The sequence below is a fragment of the Microcaecilia unicolor genome, chromosome 3, assembly GCF_901765095.1.
Source record: "Microcaecilia unicolor chromosome 3, aMicUni1.1, whole genome shotgun sequence".
Taxonomy (NCBI): Eukaryota; Metazoa; Chordata; class Amphibia; order Gymnophiona; family Siphonopidae; genus Microcaecilia; species Microcaecilia unicolor.
In genome coordinates this window covers 122228882-122250713 of record NC_044033.1, presented here as the reverse complement: position 1 = coordinate 122250713, position 21832 = coordinate 122228882, and the positions used below count along the sequence as shown (strand labels likewise).

General features: G+C 45.0%; 1 protein-coding gene across 2 annotated transcripts in view; it reads right to left on the bottom strand.

Annotated features, from left to right (window-relative positions):
* LOC115465679 (serine palmitoyltransferase 3-like) overlaps positions 1-21832 on the bottom strand; it is a 247587-nt gene that overhangs the window by 172596 nt on the left and 53159 nt on the right. The window contains exon 1 of one of the 2 annotated variants that reach the window (XM_030196337.1): positions 15706-15758. The exons of the other annotated variant lie outside the window; for it this stretch is intronic. Within the exon in view, the coding sequence (XP_030052197.1) occupies positions 15706-15708 (3 nt within the window). The 5' untranslated portion in view covers positions 15709-15758. Of the gene's footprint in view, positions 1-15705; positions 15759-21832 lie in introns of those variants that run through there. 2 annotated transcript variants of the gene reach the window in all.

Sequence of the window (21832 nt, the reverse complement as noted above, 5' to 3'; positions counted from 1 at the left end):
TGCCAAGGAAAGTTGCAACCAAATGCTTGTCTTCTGGGTAGAGGTTAGCTTGGTACAATGCTCTAAAAAAAAACAAACAAAAAAAAACTATGCCGAGTTCCTGTGAAATAACAAGTACAATACAACTCCACCAAATGCTAGGATTCTTTGCCAAAGACATCACTGCCAAAAGAAACCTAGTCCTGGAGGCACTCCAGTCAGTCAGAGTTTTGGGCCATTCACAATGACTATTCATGAGAGATATTTGCATGCACTGCCTCCGCAGTGAATAGTCATTGAGGATCTCCAAAAAAAACCTGACTGGTTGGGGTGCCTCCAGGATCAGGTTTGGGAACCACTGTAATAATAGTATAGTAACATAGTAAATGATGGCAGATAAAGACCTGAATGGTCCATCCAGTCTGCCCAACAAGATAAACTAATTTTACATGGTATGTAATACTTTATATGTATATCCAAGTTTGATTTGTCCCTGCCTTTCTCAGGGCACAGACCGTGGAAGGCCGCCCTGCACCGGTTTTATTCTACAAATAGCGGCATTGCCACCCAATGTCCACTAAGATTCCATAGATCCATTCCTTCTAAACACGATTCCTGTGTGTTTATCCCATACATGTTTGAATTCCATTATAGTTTTCATCGCCACCACCTCCCACAGGAGGGCATTCCATGTATCCACCACCCTCTCCGTGAAAAAATACTTCCCAACATTACTCCTGAGTCTGCCCCCCTGCAACCTCAATTCATGTCCTCTAGTCTCCCGAAAAGGTTCATATGCGGATTAATACCTTTCAAATATTTGAACATTTGGATCATGTAACCCCTGTTTCTCCTTTCCTCCAAGGTATACATGTTCAGGTCGGCAAGTCTCTTCTCGCATGGTTTGCAACGCAAATCGCATACCATTTTCATAGGTTTTCTTTGCACCGCTTCCAGTCTTTTTACATCTTTAGCCAGACACGGCCTCCAAAACTGAACACAATACTCCAAGTGGGGCCTCACCAACAACTTGTAGAGGGGCATTAATACCTCCTTTAATAAAGTTGTTAAAAGTAGGTAGTTTAATCCTACTTTGGTTATGGTTATTACATTATTTCCCTAATGGGGTTAGGTGACAGGGTGTTAACTTGCCATGCTGGTATCAGTCTCAAAAATAAAAAAACCAAGACTCCTTAAACCGCTCAAAATCCTGGCTAAAGCAATACAGATTAATACTTTTTTTTTTAGTGTACATGTGATAAAGAGAACCCTCAGCAAAAACCACTTTTTTTGAAGGCAATGTGTTTCTTTGCCCAGTGGTATAGCACTTCTTTCATCGGGTCTCTCTCATAATTTTCTGTATGTGCTATTGCCTCACACCTTAGTGCTCTATTCCAAATGAAATCAAAATGTGAACTTATCTGAACCAAAATGGCCTCCCCTTGAAACGCCCAAGTCCGCGGGTTTCATAGAGTCTTTCTTCAGGGACTCGGGTTAAAGTCATCTCCAAACTCACTGTGAAGTCATCCTTTCTCAACTGATGAATGTTTGGCACAACCATAGACTGAGGGATTCATTTTGAGAGATATCAGCCTCAAAACACTAACTCCCTCGTTCTATAATTTTCACGCTCAGCACACAAAATTGAGTACAAAGGTTATAGAACAGTGCCACTTATGCTCATAAGTTATCACCTAATTAGGGGTGAATTGACACCAATAATTAGCAATTATGGAAGATAATTGGCCCTAATTTGCAGTTATGCGCATAACCGCACTTAGGCACTATTTTATGACATTAGCGCCTAAAGTCTATAACACATAACCGAGAGGGCATGGGCAGGACAAGGGATGACAAGCAGTTACACACTAAGCTTTTAGAATGCTGTCAGTTATTCCTGTCACATTTAGAAGCAAGAAATTATACCTGCAATAGAGAAGTGTAACTGAAAACTAATGTAAGTATCTATAACAGCAATTAAGTGCTTAATTGCCATTAAAGAATTTGCACTTAGCGCACACATTTTAGGTGCCCTGTACAGAGTCATCCTGACCACCCTCAACTTATCACTTGCGCCTTGTACTTCGATCACAGACAGAAAGTGTCCACGAGCAATACTCCAGTTTATGCAGTCTGATGAAAAATCAAATCAGATACACAGCAATTAACAGTTGGAAGGCACTCCTGATTGCGTGCACATTGATAGGACACAGAAGTCGGTGCAGGATCATATTACGTATCAGCAACAAAGGATCCAAGGAGTAAAGCAGAAACACTTTCCTAGCACTGGTCTTTGCTATGGACATAGCATCAAACATGACTCAGACACCACCAGGTGAAGTTTATACAGCATAAATTAACAAGAACTGCATCAAACAGGCAGTGCCTATTGTGCAACAAGGAAAAAGATGATACTGTGCTGCCACATTTGTTTTATCTCCATTTCTGTTTACTTATTTCTTCCTAGCACTGGGAAAATTTGAACCAGCCCTCTCAATTTAAAGGAGCATTCCATCTTGCCATGCAAAATGCTAATAACTACAAAGCACTCACAGAGGTTTCAGACACACTCAGGCAGGACACCCAATGTTGCCCCCATTGTAGGGGCCACAATGTTCATGAGACCTGACTATCCACCCGCATTCCCTAATGCACTTCCAACAGACTTGAAAACAATCAACGAAATTTCTAACTTCCGTAAATCTCTGAAGACGCATCTCTTCAACAAGGCCTACAAAGAAAGCCCATAGCTGAACTTTACCACTTCGCCAACCCACCCGACCACGAAAACCATCTCTCTATAACTATCTGCTTATTTCTCTTTTCCCATCCAATATCTTTTTGTACTACCAATTGTATTTGATATCCTGAAATGGCGACGCCATAACAGGTCTCTGTAAGCCACATTAAGCCTGCAAATAGGTGGGATAATGTGAGATATAAATGCAATAAATAATAATAAAAAATAATGCTTTACCATGTTCTTTTATAACTAGGATTGATGATGTTGGTGAGGAAAGGTTGCACTTCCTGCTACAATGTGCAGGCCAAATTTGTTTTGTTTAATTCTCATGTCATTTACAGACTTCCATTGTAACTGGGATTTTTATTTATTTCTTTTGGTGGGGGGGGGGGGGGGGCAATATTATTAACAGGGTGTCCTATTGACATTGGAAAAAAATTCCAAAAATTGGGGGGGGGGGGGGGGGGGGGGGGGGGGGGGGGGGGGGGGACATTTCCTATTTCATGTTAAAAATGACATGAGATTACATTCCAAATGAATGCTAAACTAAATTCAAACTTATTAAAACTGCTCAACAAACCCCATATCTTATTTTCTGTTGGACCTTCATAGAAAGGAGAGGGTTAAAATGGTGTTTCTATTACAAACGTCCCACTTTCTGGACATAATCCCTGTCCATTCTTCTAAAATGTTTCAAATTCAGCAAGCAAAAAAAAAAAAGCAAATTTCCAAAATATATATAAAAAAATCTGCATCTGCTTATCTTAATGAATGCTAAGCTTCTGGGCAAGGTTCTCTGTATTAGTCTGTTATACTCTGACATGTTTCAATAAGTGCTGTAACAGGGAGAATTCCTTCAAAATTCCAAAGGTCCAATTTCAACATCAAAAATTTGACAGTGTTCTCCCTGCTACAGAGCTTCGAAACATGGTACTATATCACAATGATACCCACAAGTGAACCTTCTCTGGAGTAGCCCCCACACTCTGGAATGCACTGCCTGAAAGGCTCCACTTAACACAAGACTATCTCTACTTCAGGAAGCAGGTGAAAGCTTGGCTCTTCAACCAGGCCTTTAATGGAAGACATAACTAAGTTGTTAGTCTCAATCACACACACAAGGAGTGACACGGGCTGCACATACTGCAGCAGGACATGTTTATCTACTCCTACCCTAGCTGAGATAATATTTAACCATCTCTCTGACCTCATGTGCAACTTTCTTTAAATTAGTCACCTTGCTTTCTTTTTTTTTAGTCTTATTATTTTTATTGACTTTTGTTACAAGAAAAACAATTGAACAGATGACAACAAATTATAATACATTGTAAAAACCTTAGTTTAACATTCAGAGTAGAGAGAGAAAGAGGAAAAAAAAGGGGAAGATGACATGGAGCAAGGTATGAAACATGCATATTTCACAAGTAACAGTTATTCAACAAAAGAATGAAGAAAAAGAAAATACATAACATCTCTCGTTAGGCATCCCTTAAGGAAGATACAAGTGGAGACCATTTTTTCTTATATAAAGCAAAATGGATTGATTTTTTAGCATAAGAAGTTTCATATTTATAAGTTTGAAATAATAAATTTCACCATTTTGATAAGTGACTTGGTGTAGGGATTTCCAATGTGGAAAAACTACTTTTAAACCTAAAGTTAACATGGCATTAACAAGTATACATTCATTAGCCTTTAAAGTGTTACTAAAACATTGATCTTTAAGTATCACGCATTTGTATTGTACTTTTTTTGGGATCTTGCCAGGTATTTGTGACCTGGATTGGCCACTGTTGGAAACAGGATGCTGGGCTTGATGGACCTTTGGTCTATCCCTGTATAGCAATACTTATGACACTGACATATAATCTAGCAGGCAGTTGTGTGGATGAAGTCTTCCTGTAACCCCACCCCCCTTTTTTTGTTTCCTCCCAGATTTTCCTAAGTGGGGCAATTAAAGGGTGTCGCTGAACATTAGCTGTGCTCAAATCGTCCCCCCTCTCTTCTTCTACCTTCACATACACAACATAGAGCCATGCCTTCTCTTCCTACCGGTACCCAATGGGCCTCAAGATCCTTGTCATAATGAATTTTCATTGTGTTTAAGACTGCTGCTTTATAATAATGCAAAAGATTTGCAAGTCCCATACTTCTAGCTTCCTTATATTAGGTTAACCTAGTTTAGGCTAATTTTAGGCCTTCACACTCTCAAAATAACACCCCCCCCCCCCCACCCCCACCCCGCATCATATCCTATTTTATAAATTGTTTCCTGCTATTGGCAGCTGTGAACACAGGAAAGAAAGCAAGGCAGTATTCATCATTCTGATGGTCATTAACTGCCCCCAGAAGGGAAATGACAATGAGCTCAAGAGACAGGGATAAAAGTATTGAACTGCTCAAATTGATTTTATTGAACTACCAGACCATGTCGATTGACCGGCTCATAAGTCTTTTTAAAGACCAGACTAACTAATTGCATATCCAGCACGATTATACATTGGAGTTTTACAATTATACACTGAAGGTTTCCTATTGGTCATTACACAAGTACACACTTGAATCTCTACAAAGAGAGCCCAGTAGACTCCTGAATCAAGCTGTAGCCAAAAACACAGTACTGTGTCCAGTCTACAATCACTGTCGAGTCTACAATAAGGATATTGACTTGCCCTTGTCAGGTTCTCAGGTTCAGAGCCTGCGGGGCCGGGCTCTGGAGCAAACGTGAGCCCTTGGGCTGCTGACGAGGAGCGACAGCAGCAGGCAAAACCCACCAACCAACGCTGGGCAAGCGCACCGGCAGGACTGCAGGCACTGCCCAGCGAGCTGGAACACACGGACTGGAGGACACAGGACTGGAACACTGGACTGGAATCCCCTGGACTGGAGGACACAGGACTGGAACAATGGACTGGAATCCCCCGGACTGGAACATTGGACTGGAACACACAGGACTGGAACACACTGGACTGGTCCCTACAGCTTCACCTGTACTTAGCCACTGCCCCCCAAGGGTTGAGCCCCTGGGTTCGAATGCCCGGCAGGACTTACCAAAAACTGGATGACACAGGGACCAGGACTAGAACAAGCTGGAAACAGCAGTACTCCTAAATCCTAAACTGACATAAGTGCTCCCAAGCCCTAACCAACAGAAGAACTCCAAACAGAAACCAACAAAAGTGTTCCTAACAATAAACCAACAAAAGGACTTCCTAAGCCCTATACTAACAGAAGTGCTATCAATAGCACCACTAGGAAAAGCAGGGGAGCCACAGGGAAAGAGCAGGGAACCTAAACACAAACTAACACAGGTGCTCCTAAGCACCAAGCACAACAGCTCTACAACCCTAAACTAACTACGGTGCTTCTAAGCACCAAACTACCAGCAGAGCTCCTAGCACTAAAAGGGAAGACAGGGGAGCCAAAAGGGAAAAAACAGGGAAGCTAAACACAGAAAACAGCAGTGCTTCCAAAGCACTAAACACAACAGAGCTTCCAAAGCACCAAACCCAGAAGTGCTTCTAAAGCACCAATCACAGAAATGCTTCCAAAGAACCAAAAGGGAAAGCAGGGGAGCCACAAGGGAAAAGCAGGGAAGCTAACACAGATCAAAAGTGCACACTGCACTACCACTAACCCGGACCTAAAGCAAATGACTAAGCAAACGTTGCAAAGGCCCTGACGGGAAGAACACCACTTCCTTATCAAGGCCCTGCCTGATGATGTCACCACTACCAATCACAGGCAGGCAGCATACTGAAACAGAGCTAGAGCTAACTCAGACTTAACCCCCACAGCTGCTGTATATAGCAGAGCAATTAGAGCCACGCTGGAAGCAACCAGCACACAGAGGCAGCTAGCTCAGGTAACACACACAGCAGTAGTATAGTAAAGCAATTAGACTCATGCTGGGAGCAGCCAGCCCACAGACAAAGAGCCTGCTCTAGCAACACAGAAAGAAGAAACAGAAGCCAGCACAGAAGCTGACCACCAGAATAAGATAAGTCTGGGAGAGGTCACGGCCACAATCGTAACAGCCCAATCTTGGTCTGTCCTAGAGGTAGATGCACTAAACGTTTTTCATCGTTAAATGAGCCCTCAGGGAAGAATTTCCTATTCTTTCCATGCACTTAAGCCTATTTTCCGACGACAGTAGCAGCTAACGAAAACGGAATGGAGATGAGCAATTAGTGTGAAAACCCCATTGAAACGACATGCACTAACCTTTTCCGATTGCTTTTACGCAGGAAAAAGGCAGGAAAACTAACGAGAGGTCTGGACCTCTCGTTAGGACAGCTCTGTGCCAGGAAAAATCATTAAGTGAAAAAACAAACAAACTTTGAGCCAATCCCAGCGCATTAGCAGAGCTAAAAGCGCTGTGATTGGCTCAAAGGACGTCAGAAAACACATAAAAAAATAAAAATAAAAAAAGGATCGGGAGGGGGCAAGGGCGCTCATCAGGAGCGTCCTGTACGGACGGCCTTGCCCCCCGCTGCTCCCCACTTTCCGCCGCTCCCCCCACCCCGAAAAAGCAAACTTCTAGAAGCCCCTGCCCCCTCCCTTCCTCACTACTCTCTCACCTCAGCTCCGCCTCCCGACATCCTCCGTCTGTGCCCCGCCCCCTTTTGGGGTCGTCGCCGCCATTCCCCTCCTCCATCGGGCCCCCCTTCCTCTTACCGGGCCCGTGCAGCGCCTCTCTCCTCTGTCCGAAGGCGCTGCACGGGCAAGAAGACAGCTGAATCAGCTGATGCCTGCCTTCGCCTAGCTTCGATAGAGCGTCTTTCTCCTCCTGGGCCCGCCCCTGTCTGACGTCAGTAACCTACGTAGGTTACTGACGTCAGACAGGGGCGGGCGTAGCAGGAGAAAGACGCGCCATCGCGAAGGCAGGCATCAGCTGATTCAGCTTTCTTCTTGCCCGTGCAGCGCCTTCGGACAGAGGAGAGAGGCGCTGCACGGGCCCGGTAAGAGGAAGGGGGGCCCGATGGAGGAGGGGAATGGCGGCGACGACCCCAAAAGGGGGCGGGGCACAGACGGAGGATGTCGGGAGGCGGAGCTGAGGTGAGAGAGTAGTGAGGAAGGGAGGGGGGCAGGGGCTTCTAGAAGTTTGCTTTTTCGGGGTGGGGGGAGCGGCGGAAAGTGGGGAGCAGCGGGGGGCAAGGCCGGATCGTGCCTTCTTGCAGTTTGACTTGGGCAGTGAATTTAGGAAGACCCCCTTCTCTCCAGAACCCAAAGCAGGTATTTCCTCCTCTAAAATGTTTAAATTGTCTGTTTTGTGCTTCTGTGGGACTGGGGTGCGAGGATCTCAGAACTGCTTTTAACAATGCTGCCACTGTGTGAACGAGAAGCCTCGGGATTTTGAAGCCGCTGTTTTGCTGCTTGCGATGAATCTGTTTGTTTAGAGAATGGAAGACTGGGCTTTTTTTATGTGTTTTCTGACGTCCTTTGGATTTGGGAGCCATGTGCTTGTGATTTGACTGTGTTTTGACTGTTTGTGGCATGCGCAGAGCAGCTAACATAACGCTTGGCTGCTCTGCGCATGATTTGGGGGCCGATTAACGATGTGTATTGTGATTCTTTGATACATTGTACGTTTCAATACCGATCTCAGCATGTGTGACTTTTTTTTTTGGTGCATGTTTCGTTATTTTAAAATCGTTAGGGACTTTAACGATTTAGATTTTTTTACGTTTGGTTGCTGCATCTGCCTCCTAGTCTCTTAAGCTCAGCTTTTATTAATTATGCTGCTTTACCATAAAAGGAGTTCTTTTCAACCTCTAACAAATTTGACTGTAAACCACTGTATAGCAAGTTGAAACATATACCAAAATTCCACTTAAGCGCTATTCTATAAATATATGTGTACATTACATAGCACATTTTACGGGTAGGTACTGTCATTTCTGCCATAGCACTGGCATCTTCCACTTCAGGATATTTGGTCAGGATCTCAACATATCCAGGCACTAAACAAACTTCTTTACTTAACCAAATTTTATAAATCAAGTGACCACCCCTTCATAGCCTTGAGCTTCTGTTAGTAAGCATAATCTTTGGACATAAATATGATAATCAAGAATCTCATTTCACATCTTTGGGTTTTCTGTTGCCATACTGGGACTTAGATTGTGAGCCTATCATGGACAGTGCAAAATACCTGTAATAGAAATTGTAAATTGAATAGTCACTTGGGGTATATCAGATGCTGAAAATAAATAAATAAATAAGCCATGTATCCTGTTTCCAACAGTGGCCAACCCAGGTCATAAGAACCTGGCAAGATCTCTAAACAGTAAAAATAGATTTTATGCTGTATATCCTAGAAATAAGCAGTGGATTTTCCCCAAGTTCATCTTAAGAATGGCTTATGGAGGGGGTCACGTGATGCTGTGAGCGGCAGAGGACGTGCACGAAGTGTGCTGCTCTGGAAACTCCCTTCACTAATTTCTTCTACTCTAAAAACGGAGAATTAACAAAATATTGATTTATCTAGTGGACAAGAGTGTATGGACAAATTTTTGACTAAGATAGAGCAGCCAATGTCAACTAAACCGCTAAGAAGAGGTCCAGACCGATCGCGCCCCAGCGAAGATAAAATGGCGCCCTTCCCGCCTACTTTGGATTTCATCCCCGAGCTTACAGAAGCGGTGGTGAAGGTGCTAGACGCCAGAGTCGTACAGCTTTCCGAGCAAATAGCAGGGATGGTCCAGGCCACGTCGGACTTGACTCGCAGGGCAAAAGAGCTGGAGTGCTGAGTCTCTGACGCAGAAGATACGTTGCAGGCCCATGCTGAAAGCATAGAACAGCTGAAGGCATTGACTCACAAACAACTAAAGATCGAAGACTTGGAAAATAGGGCGAGGCGAGAGAACCTGCGGTTTGTGGGATTCCCGGAGACAATCAAGGAGTCGACATTGTTATCATGGTTAGAGGCCTGGTTGCTGGAGAAATTTCCATCCGTGGGGGAACGAGGAGCAATTCCGCTAGACAGAACGCAATGCGTGGGACCAGCTAGTGCGACTGAAGACAAGCCAAGAGTAGTGATAGCAAAATTCCATCATTATTCTCAGAAGGCCCAGATTTTGCGTCAATATAAAAGCAAGTCGGAGGAGATACAATTTGAGGGCCGCCCGGTCCGAATATTTCAAGATTATTCAGTGACTCTCACTGAAAAGAAGAGCTTTTTCTATGGTTTGTTCACAACTGATATTTAAGCATCTGCGGTTCGCCCTGCAGTACCCAGCCACACTAAGGGTCCTGCACAGCAATCGTTGGTATTCCTTTACCAATCCGGAAGAGGCCAAGTCTTGAGTGCAATCTCTGGAGGGGCCAGGAGAGCCGACATGACTGTTATAGATCAGCGAAGTGCCTGATAACACTGTTAGATCATCAGGAAGTCAGCTAAGCATATGTATCTGGTTATCATATGATTAAGAGAGAAAATGTTTAAGTTTGTTCTTTAAAATGGAGGGGAGTTTCCCCGTTAGCATTGTGAATGACCTGTTGTCTGTTCCCCGGTTGGGATCGCGACACTGTTTTTGATAATCGAGGTGGCATGGGGGGGGGGGGGGGGGGGGGGAAGAGGGTGGGAGGGGTGGGTGTTGGGCAGATTTGACTAGAATGGAGTGCGGGAGAGTATGTTTGAGCAAGTGCAAGTTTGTAGTAGACTGGAGAGCATGGCTTGGTGGCTCCTCGCTTTGCCAGAAATGGGCACATCCCTGGGGGAGGCTGGGCTTCCAGGGATTTCTTTGAGCGAGTTGGGACAGTTTTGTAGTTTCTGTGCCCAGAGAGAGGATGGGTAAATCCAAACTTCGTATAGTGTCTTGGAATGTATCCGGAATTACTTCTCCGGTAAAATGTTACACTATCGCAACTTAAACATCACGGAGCCGCTACTGCCTGTTTGCAGGAGACTAAACTGTCAGATATTGAGCATGTGAAATTGCAACAACAGTGGGTTGGGGAATGCTATAATTCTTCCTCCAGGAATCGCTGGAGCGGAGTAGCTATCTTATTGAAGAAAGGATTGCCATGTAAATCAAAGCTAGTGTATAAAGACTCAGAAGGAAGGGTAGTGTTGATTCAACTTAATTATCAAGGGCAAACATTTTATCTATGCGCAGTTTATGGCCCTAACACTTATTGCCCCAGGTTTTTTCAGTCGCTTGCAGCACTGGGATTTCAATATGCTGATGCACCTTGGGTGTGGGCGGGAGATTTCAACCAGGTGATAGTCCCTACCTTGTATAGGTCATCTCCCCGGGCTTTCCCGGCAGTGGGAGGGGGGGAAGGGGCTTCTGACATTGTGTAAAACCCCTTGGCGCATGCTTCACCCCATCACGTGAGACTACACCCACCAATCAAAAGCCCATCAATCTTGGTCGTGCATTGACTACATCCTTCTCTCACAGGTGTGGTTTTTTAGAATTAGTAGAGCTGTCATAGGACCAATGGAGATATCCGATCACTCCCTGATTTGGGTGGATTTGGAGCTGGACCCTGGGGGCCCAGCTTCTAGATTCTGGCTGTTTCCCTCTTATCTACAGTGGTGGAAATAAGTATTTGATCCCTTGCTGATTTTGTAAGTTTGCCCACTGACAAAGACATGAGCAGCCCATAATTGAAGGGTAGGTTATTGGTAACAGTGAGAGATAGCACATCACAAATTAAATCCGGAAAATCACATTGTGGAAAGTATATGAATTTATTTGCATTCTGCAGAGGGAAATAAGTATTTGATCCCCCACCAACCAGTAAGAGATCTGGCCCCTACAGACCAGGTAGATGCTCCAAATCAACTCGTTACCTGCATGACAGACAGCTGTCGGCAATGGTCACCTGTATGAAAGACACCTGTCCACAGACTCAGTGAATCAGTCAGACTCTAACCTCTACAAAATGGCCAAGAGCAAGGAGCTGTCTAAGGATGTCAGGGACAAGATCATACACCTGCACAAGGCTGGAATGGGCTACAAAACCATCAGTAAGACGCTGGGCGAGAAGGAGACAACTGTTGGTGCCATAGTAAGAAAATGGAAGAAGTACAAAATGACTGTCAATCGACAAAGATCTGGGGCTCCACGCAAAATCTCACCTCGTGGGGTATCCTTGATCATGAGGAAGGTTAGAAATCAGCCTACAACTACAAGGGGGGAACTTGTCAATGATCTCAAGGCAGCTGGGACCACTGTCACCACGAAAACCATTGGTAACACATTACGACATAACGGATTGCAATCCTGCAGTGCCCGCAAGGTCCCCCTGCTCCGGAAGGCACATGTGACGGCCCGTCTGAAGTTTGCCAGTGAACACCTGGATGATGCCGAGAGTGATTGGGAGAAGGTGCTGTGGTCAGATGAGACAAAAATTGAGCTCTTTGGCATGAACTCAACTTGCCGTGTTTGGAGGAAGAGAAATGCTGCCTATGACCCAAAGAACACCGTCCCCACTGTCAAGCATGGAGGTGGAAATGTTATGTTTTGGGGGTGTTTCTCTGCTAAGAGCACAGGACTACTTCACCGCATCAATGGGAGAATGGATGGGGCCATGTACCGTACAATTCTGAGTGACAACCTCCTTCCCTCCGCCAGGGCCTTAAAAATGGGTCGTGGCTGGGTCTTCCAGCACGACAATGACCCAAAACATACAGCCAAGGCAACAAAGGAGTGGCTCAGGAAGAAGCACATTAGGGTCATGGAGTGGCCTAGCCAGTCACCAGACCTTAATCCCATTGAAAACTTATGGAGGGAGCTGAAGCTGCGAGTTGCCAAGCGACAGCCCAGAACTCTTAATGATTTAGAGATGATCTGCAAAGAGGAGTGGACCAAAATTCCTCCTGACATGTGTGCAAACCTCATCATCAACTACAGAAGACGTCTGACCGCTGTGCTTGCCAACAAGGGTTTTGCCACCAAGTATTAGGTCTTGTTTGCCAGAGGGATTAAATACTTATTTCCCTCTGCAGAATGCAAATAAATTCATATACTTTCCACAATGTGATTTTCCGGATTTAATTTGTGATGTGCTATCTCTCACTGTTACCAATAACCTACTCTTCAATTATGGGCTGCTCATGTCTTTGTCAGTGGGCAAACTTACAAAATCAGCAAGGGATCAAATACTTATTTCCACCACTGTATATCAAGATAGAATTCTTTTGGATCACATTAGAGAACGGTGGAAATTTTGAGGATACAAATGCAGAGAGTCTTGCGAGTCACTGATAAATTTTTGGGAAGCTTCTAAAGCAGTCCTACGGGGGGGGGGGGGGGGGGGGGGGGGGGGAGAATAATAGCCTTTATGTGTGCCCAGGCTAAACGTTTGGCTGCGGGGGTACTACGATTGGAAGGGGTTTATAGAGCAGCCAAGAAAGCATGCATAGCTAACCCTACACAGGGCAATAGGGAGAAAATGACATCAGCATTAGTGGCTTTAAATTCACTCATACATGAGCAAACCAAGAACAACTTGCTCGCTCGTCGGTTACATTTCCAACGGTTTGGAAATAAATCTGGGAGGTTATTGGCTCAGGTGGCTAGGGCGAGGACACCCCGCCAATTTGTTGCTTCTCTTAAAACATCCACTGGGGCGCATCTAACTCAATCAGATGAGATAGTATAGTAAAAGCTTTTCATAACTATTTTAAAGCAATGTACTCTACGCAGCAGGGAGAACAGGGGCCTTTAAGTTGGGATTACCTAGTAGATGCAGGAATGCCACGCTTAGAGCAAGCAGTCCAAAAGCAGTTGTCTTTACCCATACGTGCGCAAGAATTATAACGAGTACCGTATTTTTCGGACTATAAGACACTTTTTTCCTCCCAAATTTGGGAGGAAAATGTTGGTGCGTCTCATAGTCCGAATGTAGCACCCCCCCTCCCCGTTACAGGCTCCCTCCCTCCCTCCGTTGGAATTTTAAAAGTCCTCACCTCGTCAGTGTGACTCGCAGTAGCAGCAGCGCTTCAGCGTGCACGTCGCTCTTCACTCAGCCTTCTCTCTCTAAGCTCTCTGGTCCCGCCCTTGTGGGATTTTCTTTTATCACTTTTTAACTATGTCAGCTGTCGTTTGGCCTTCCTTCCTCCTTTTTAATACATGGAATATATCTGGCCTGGGCTTCCAGGATGGTATTTTTGAACAGCATCTAACTTTAAACACAATACTCATATTTCCTCAACCTGATCCTGGAGGAGCCCCAGCCAGTAAGGTTTTCAGGATATCCATAACAAATATTCATGAGAGGTTTGCATGCAGTGAAAGCAATGCATGCAAATTTCTCTAATGGATATTCATTGTGGATATCCTGAAAACCTGACTGGCTGGGGGGGTTTCTCCAGGACCAGGTTTGGGAAACACTGCTTTACACCAACCCCTTTCCCTGGCAGCTTTTATTTCTGCCATGTGGTGAGGTCCTGGTCTGCTCTAGGCTCCTCTCCAGACCAGGATTTTCCATTCCCACTTTCACCTGATGTTGTGGCTCAGCTTTAAACACAAGCTGCCTATTTTAAACTGCTCTGACCTCTCTCCTATGGCTGGCAGGAGAGTTAAAGCACCTTGTTTCCCCCAGTTGTAGAGACTGACTGGTCTGTGGGTACTCCTCCCCCCCTCCTGTCAGGTTCCACCCTTCCCTGTGGATACCTGTCTCAAGACCTGGCCTCACAGCCTGCTTCTGAGATGGAGCTTCCTCCCATTCCTGGCCCTAGAGACTCCCTCCAACTCCATAGCAGGCAAACTCTCAACCCAGTCCCTTCTTCCTTTGTACCATGCCTCCATTATCTCTTTCTGTGGCTCAAGGTTGCCGGTCCTCTCAATCTGTCTTGCTCCTCTGTGTTCTTTTGGCTGCTGCATAGTGCATACACCCCTTTATCTCAAATACACTTTTTAAATTCCTCCTGAACAACTAGGTATCAGCTAATTACTGCAGGTGCCAGACGTTGCCAGGAAACCAGAGCGGTACTAATTAATGCAGGTGTTAACTTACAGGATTAGCAAGCTTTTCCCAGAAGCCCAATTCTGACCTCACAGCTCACTGCATTATGGGGCTTATAGTTCCACTGCCTGAAAAAAAGAAAAGAAAAAAAACACACACACACTTCGCTTTTCTAGTTTCCTTTATAATACAGTGGGAATTTAGTGCAATAGGGTTGGAGTTGGGGCTCTCCTTCTCTGCCATGACAAGTGCACGGAGGTGCCTTCTCACAGCATACACATGTGCAGAGTGTGGACAGGGCTAACACGTGCATAACTTATAGAATACTATAATTTATGAGCGCACATCCACCACTTAAATGAGCAAACTTACACTAGCTCTATTACTGGCATCAAGTGCTCTTGCCTAAATTTTACAGGCATGTGTTTCTGCTTTTACACTAGTATTCGATAAAGGAAAGGTGGTGCCTATGTTCCTTCATAGAATAGGTTCCTACCACGTGCCCACTAGATGCTTATTTATAGGCCTTAGTTATACATTTGCCCTTCATTGGGCCAGATTCTATAAATGACATCAAAAATTCAGCACCAATTATACAATAGTGCTGAGCACCAAATCTGGCACTCAACTTTGGGCATGAGGACTTATGCCAGCTGAAAACTGGTGTAAATCCTGGCACGCAAATTAGGCATGGATTCCTGCTATTCTTTAACACTATACACATCCTGTGAATTCCCCTGACCAGCCTATGCCCATTCCACAACCACACCTCTTGAGTTGCACGCAATCAAATTTAGGTGACCATTGTTACAGAATAGAACATAGCCAAATCCGCACCCAAATCAGTGCCAATTATCTGCTTGTTAGCTCCAATAGTGAAATCATTGGAGCCCATTAACTCATTTTAGGCACCAACCTGGGATCTGCATCCAAACTTGGGCAAGCTTTATAGAATGCTGCCAATCACTTCTTTATGTACATTCTGTAGCATTAACTATATGTCTAGTAGTACTGAATATACTTTAGAATGCTGCAGCCAGCATTGAAAACACCATAACTACCATGGTTGAATGTCCTTGCAACCTCTGATTTCCAGCAACTCTGCTGGGAAACAGTCTTCCCCTCCTTCCGTGCTACTTATAGATCATAAGCCTCAGTAGACCAGGCTGTAGCTGACTCTGGATTTTTAGCACTGGTTTGAGAATTGCTGTTGTGAAACAAAGCTGCAATGTAAATTGGATTAAATCAAGACCTACACCTAACTAAAAACTGTATAGCGTTCTTCAGGCAGTTGCTCTATTGTAGACAGAAGGCTTTGCAGTTAACTGCTGAGTCAAGCCCCTTGAACATTCTAGGCACAAATAAGCTGTGGTCAGCAGGAATGAAGCAGATTTTTGTAGACCCCCCCCCCCCCCCTTTCTATACATCAATCCTGCTACTTATGCTATAGCAGAGTACTCTGCAGAAGAGGCATTTGTCTCAAAGTTTTCTAGGATTAATTCAAAGGAGTGCAAGAATCTATAAAAAAGATGTTCATTACAGTAAACTAGAATTAAACAGATAAGGTAGCAGGGAAGACTACCATAAAAGAAAAAAAATAACTTACATGGTAGTGAGAATGTGTAGCTAGCTTGTCCTCCAATTAGTTAGAGCTGAGGGAAGGGTCCTGAGGTGGGTAAAACAAGTATTGTTAATATCTGTGGTAAAATTCTCACCCTCTTCTCTGTCAACCATTCCTCACGCACATAGAACAAAAAGTAAAGTATCCCTGGTGGTTGAGTGCAGTGTCTCTGAGAGATACAAACACTTGAAAACATACCAAGAGTGGCTGGTAGGGTTTCCCTGTGCGATCACAGGACCAAAGGATTAAGAGTATTTAGAAGAGTGTGTTTTTCCCGATTGCTAGTGGGATTGTTATGCACATGGCGCTATCAAAGTAGCTTCACATCTTGGCAAAGTGTAGTAAGCAGAACTAATTTATTGCTCCCCGTAGTGATGCAACTGTATAATTCGTCAATAGTGAACTGTATTGCGAGCACTGATGCAGGCACTTGGTGGCCAAAACACAGCACATGTCGTGACTTCTCAATAAAAAAAAAATGGACCTCCTTGTTCCTGAAGGTCCATTTGTGCTTCTTTGCTTGTTTTGGTTTTCTGGTGGAACCCTCTTTTTTACCTTAGGGATTTATGTTAAGCACACACACAAAAAAAACACTTGTTTATTGGGAACTCCCTAGGCCAGGGGTGTCCAATCTCAGCCTCCTCAAGGTTGAATTTTTAGGATTTCTCCAATGAATATGCATGAGATCTATTTGCATAGAATGAAGCAGTGCATGCAAATAGATCTCACACATATTCGTTGGGGAAATCCTGAAAATCTGAATGGATTGTGGTCCTCGAAGACCGGGGTTGGCCAACCTTGCCCTAGTCAAACAAAAGTATAGAAAGCAAGGCAATGGAAATAAAGAAAGTCCACAAAAGTAAAGTGATAAAAGTTTTCAAACTTGCTCAGAGTTTGTGTCATTTGACTCTTTTGTGGTATTCTGTCACTCCTGCTCTGCTGCATCTCTCCACTCCTAGAAGTCTTGCACTCCCCTCCTGCATTTCTCAGCTCCTATGTTGTGCTCCTTACATTGTTGGGATCTTCAAACATCCACTTTTACACATTCCTGATATTGCAGTGCAATTCTCTGGCAAAACTTCCCAAGGTAGACCTCAGTCATTCCATCATTCCTCCTCCTCTGTGCAGATGCTGGTCACTCAGCAGGTTCCCTTCTTCCTTTCTGGGACTTGATTCTTTTTACAGATCCTAACAGTGTAACACAATTTCTTTGGAGTAAGGCAAGAAAGATGCATCCATGACTTGGGTACTACCCATAGGAGACCAGTGACTCAGCTGTTTAAAAAGACTAAAGTAGAACCACAGGAGTCAGAACAGAGAGAGACACACAGGTGTCATGGCAACCCAAAATTTTTCCTCCCCATCCCCCAACAATGTACTACTTACTACTACTACTTAACATTTCTAGAGCGCTACTAGAGTTACGCAGCGCTGTACAGTTTAACAAAGAAGGACAGTCCCTGCTCAAAGGAGCTTACAATCTAAAGGACGAAATGTCAAGTTGGGGCAGTCTAGAAGTATAGTGGTTAGGTGCTGAAGGCAACATTGAAGAGGTGGGCTTTGAGCAAGGATTTGAAGATGGGCAGGGCGGGGGCCTGGCGTATGGGCTCAGGGAGTTTGTTCCAGGTGTGGGGTGAGGCGAGGCAGAAAGGGCGGAGTCTGGAGTTGGCAGTGATGGAGAAGGGTACTGAAAGGAGGGATTTGTCTTGAGAGGAGGTTGCGGGTAGGAACGTAAGGGGAGATGAGGGTAGAGAGGTAAGGAGGGGCTGCAGATCGAGTGCATTTGTAGGCGAGTAGGAGAAGCTTGAACTGTATGCGGTATCTGATCGGAAGCTAGTGAAGTGACTTGAGGAGAGGGGTGATATGAGCATATCGGTCCAGGCGGAATATAAGATGTGCAGCAGAGTTCTGAACGGATTGAAGGGGGGATAGATGGTTAAGAGGGAGGCCAGTGAGTAGGTTGCAGTAGTCAAGGCAAGAGGTAATGAGAGAGTGGATGAGAGTTCGGGTAGTGTGCTCAGAGAGGAAAGGGGGAATTTTGCTGATGTTAAAAAGAAAGAAGCGACAGGTCTTAGCTATCTGATGGATATGCGCAGAGAAGGAGAAGGAGGAGTCGAAGATGACTCCGAGGTTGCGGGCAGATGAGACGGGGACGATGAGGGTGTTATCAACTGAGACAGTGAGTGGAGGGAGAGGAGAAATGGGTTTGGGTGGGAAAATAATAAGCTTGGTCTTGGCCATATTCAGTTTCAGGTGGCGGTTGGACATCCAGGCAGCAATGTCGGATAAGCAGGCCGATACTTTGGCCTGGGTTTCAGCAGTGATGTCTGGTGTGGAGAGATAAAGCTGGGTGTCATCAGTATAAAGATGATATTGGAAACCATGCTTAGCCGAAATTGGGTGGCGGAGCAGGTGGGGGGGGAAGAGGGGTTAGTGGTTGGGAGGCGAGGATAGTGGAGGGCAGACTTATACGGTCTGTGCCAGAGCCGGTGATGGGAGGCGGGACTGGTGGTTGGGAGGCGGGAAGTACTGCTGGGCAGACTCGTACGGTCTGTGCCCTGAATAAGGCAGGTACAAATCAAGGTAAGGTATACACATATGAGTTTGTCTTGTTGGGCAGACTGGATGGACTGTGCAGGTCTTTTTCTGCAGTCATCTACTATGTTACTATGAGATCAGGGAAGAGGTGTAGATTGAAAAAAGAAGGGGTCCAAGGACAGATCCCTGAGGAATTCCAACAGAGAGCGGGATGGGGGTGGAGGAAGAACCATGAGAATGTACTCTGAAGGTACGGTGGGAGAGATAAGAGGAGAACCAGGAGAGGACAGAGCCCTGGAACCCAAATGAGGACAGTGTTGCAAGAAGTAAATTGTGATTGACAGTGTCAAAAGCGGTGGATAGGTCGAGGAGGATGAGGATGGAGTAGTGACCTTTGGATTTGGCAAGAAACAGGTCATTGTAGACTTTAGAAAGTGCCGTTTCTGTCGAGTGTAAGGGGCAAAAGCCGGATTGAAGCGGATTGAAGCGGATCGAGGATAGCATGAGAGGAGAGAAAATCAAGGCAACGGATGTGAACGGCGCGTTCAAGTAACTTGGAGAGGAAGGGTAGGAGGGAAATGGGGCGGTAGTTGGAGGGACAGGTAGGGTCAAGTGATGGTTTTTTGAGGAGTGGTGTGACTACAGCATGCTTGAAGGTGTCAGTGACAGTTGCAGTGGAGAGAGAGAGGTTGAGGATATGCCAGATGGGGGGGGGGGGGGTGACACAGTAGGAGAGATGGTGTTAAGTAAGTTGGTGGGGATGGGGTCAGAGGAACAGGTGGTGCATTTCGAGGAGGAAAGAAGATGGGCGGTTTCCTCTTTGGTGATATCAGGAAACGAGGAGAAGGCGGCCTGGGTTGGTTGGTTGAGGGAGTGGGTAGAAGGGTGAAGGGGCTACGGAGGAGAGATGGAAAGAGGAAGAGACAAAGGGCTCACTGGGAAGAGGGAAGAGAGACTTGATTGGAGGAGGACGGTTGAAGAGGAAAGAAGTCAGACTGTACGGGGGTAGGGCAGGCCTGGAACATATCAAGTTTGAGCTACTATCTGAGATGAATCCGCAAAGGAAATCTACTGTAGCTGCATTTAATTTTCGAAAGGCGACTAGAATAAAATGAGGAAAATGGTTAAAAAGAAATTAGAAGGATCGGCTGCAAAGATTAAGACACTAAATCAGGTGTGGACGTTATTCAAAAATACCATCTTGGAAGCCCAGTCCAGATGCATTCCATGTATTTGCAAAGGTAGAAAGAAGAGAAAACGTCAGCCAGTGTGGTTAAAAGGTGAAGTAAAAAAAAAAAAAAAAGGCCATTACAGACAAAAAATTGTCCTTCAAAAAATGGAAAAATGACCCAAATGAAGAAAATGAGAAACAACATAAGCACTGGCAAGTCAGATGCAAAGTATTAATAAACAAGGCTAAAAGAGTATGAAGAGAAACTTGCCGTAGAGGCTAAAACTTACAGTAACAACGTTTTCAGGTACATCAGAAGCAGAAAGCCTGCGAGGGAATCCGTGGGAATGTTAGATCATGAAAGATCAAAAGGGTTGCTCAGGGAGGACAAAGCCATAGCGGAGAAACTGAATGAATTTTTTGCTTCTGTCTTTACAGAAGATGTAAGAGACCTGCCTGTACCAGAAATGCTTTTCAAGGGTGATGTTGCGGAGGAACTGAAAGAAATCTCAGTGAACCTGGAGGATGTACTGAGCTAAACTGACAAATTAAAGAGTAGTAAATCACTTGGACAGGATGGTACACATCCAACGGTACTCAAAGAACTCAAAGCATGAAATTGCTGATTTGCTGTTAGTAATATGTAACCTGTCGTTAAAATCGTCTGTAGTACCTGACGATTGGAGTGTGACCAATGTGACACAGTTTTTTTTAAGGGTTCTAGGGGTGATCCGGGAAATTATAGACCAGTAAGCCTGACGTCAGTGCAGGGCAAAATAGTGGTACTATTATAAAGAATAATATTACAGAACATGTAGACAAACATGATTTAATGGGACAGAGCCAACATGGGTTCAGCCGAGGTAAGTCTTGCCTTACCAATTTGCCTCATTTCTTTGAAGGTGTGAATAAACATGTGGATAAAGGTGAGCCAGTTGATGTAGTCTAGATTTTCAGAAAGCTTTTGATAAAGTTCCTCATGAGAGACTCCTGAGGAAATTAAAAAGTAACTGGATAGGAGACAAGGTTCTGGTTTGGATAAGGAATTGGTTATTGGAAAGAAAACAGAGGGTAGGGTTAAATGATCATTTCTCTCAATGGGAGAGGGTGAACAGTGGAGTGCTGCAGGGATCTGTACTGGTACCGGTGCTATTTAATATATTTATAAATAGTATGGAAATCGGAACAATGAGTGAGGTGATCAAATTTGCAGATGATACAAAACTATTCAAGGTTGTTAAAACGCATGCAGACTGTGAAATATTGCAGAAAGACATTAGGAAATTGGAAGACTGGGCATCCAAATAGCACATGAAATTTAATGTGGACAAATGCAAATTGATGCACATTGCAAAAAATTATCCAAATCATAGTAGTAACTGGGAGAAAAGTAAATGTACAGAGAAAATGACAGTGCGCGGCACCTAGAGCGGAGGCCCTGAGTGGATCAGAGTGGACCTGAGAGTCACCCAGGAGAAGGCTGTAAGGATATGCAGATGAGCTGCAAGTCCTCCACAGCACCTGAAAGGCAGCTGGTGGTAGAGCTGAGCCCTCTTAGCCAAGGAAAGGCTTACCAGGGGTTAGGCCGAAGCCAGCTTTCCTCCCCCTGAGGGTCGCCTGATCCTAGCCAAAAAGCACCTGGAGACCCTGGGCACCTGGAGCAGGGGCCCTGGTAAGATCGAGGTGGACCTGGGAGTCACCCCGGATACAGCTGTAAGGATATGCAGAAGGGCTGCAAGTCCTCCACAGCACCTGGTGGGAGCGCTGGGCACCTAGAGCGGAGGCCCTGAGTGAATTAGAGTGAACCTGGGAATCACCCCGGAGAAGGTGGTAAGGATATGCAGATGAGCTGCAAGTC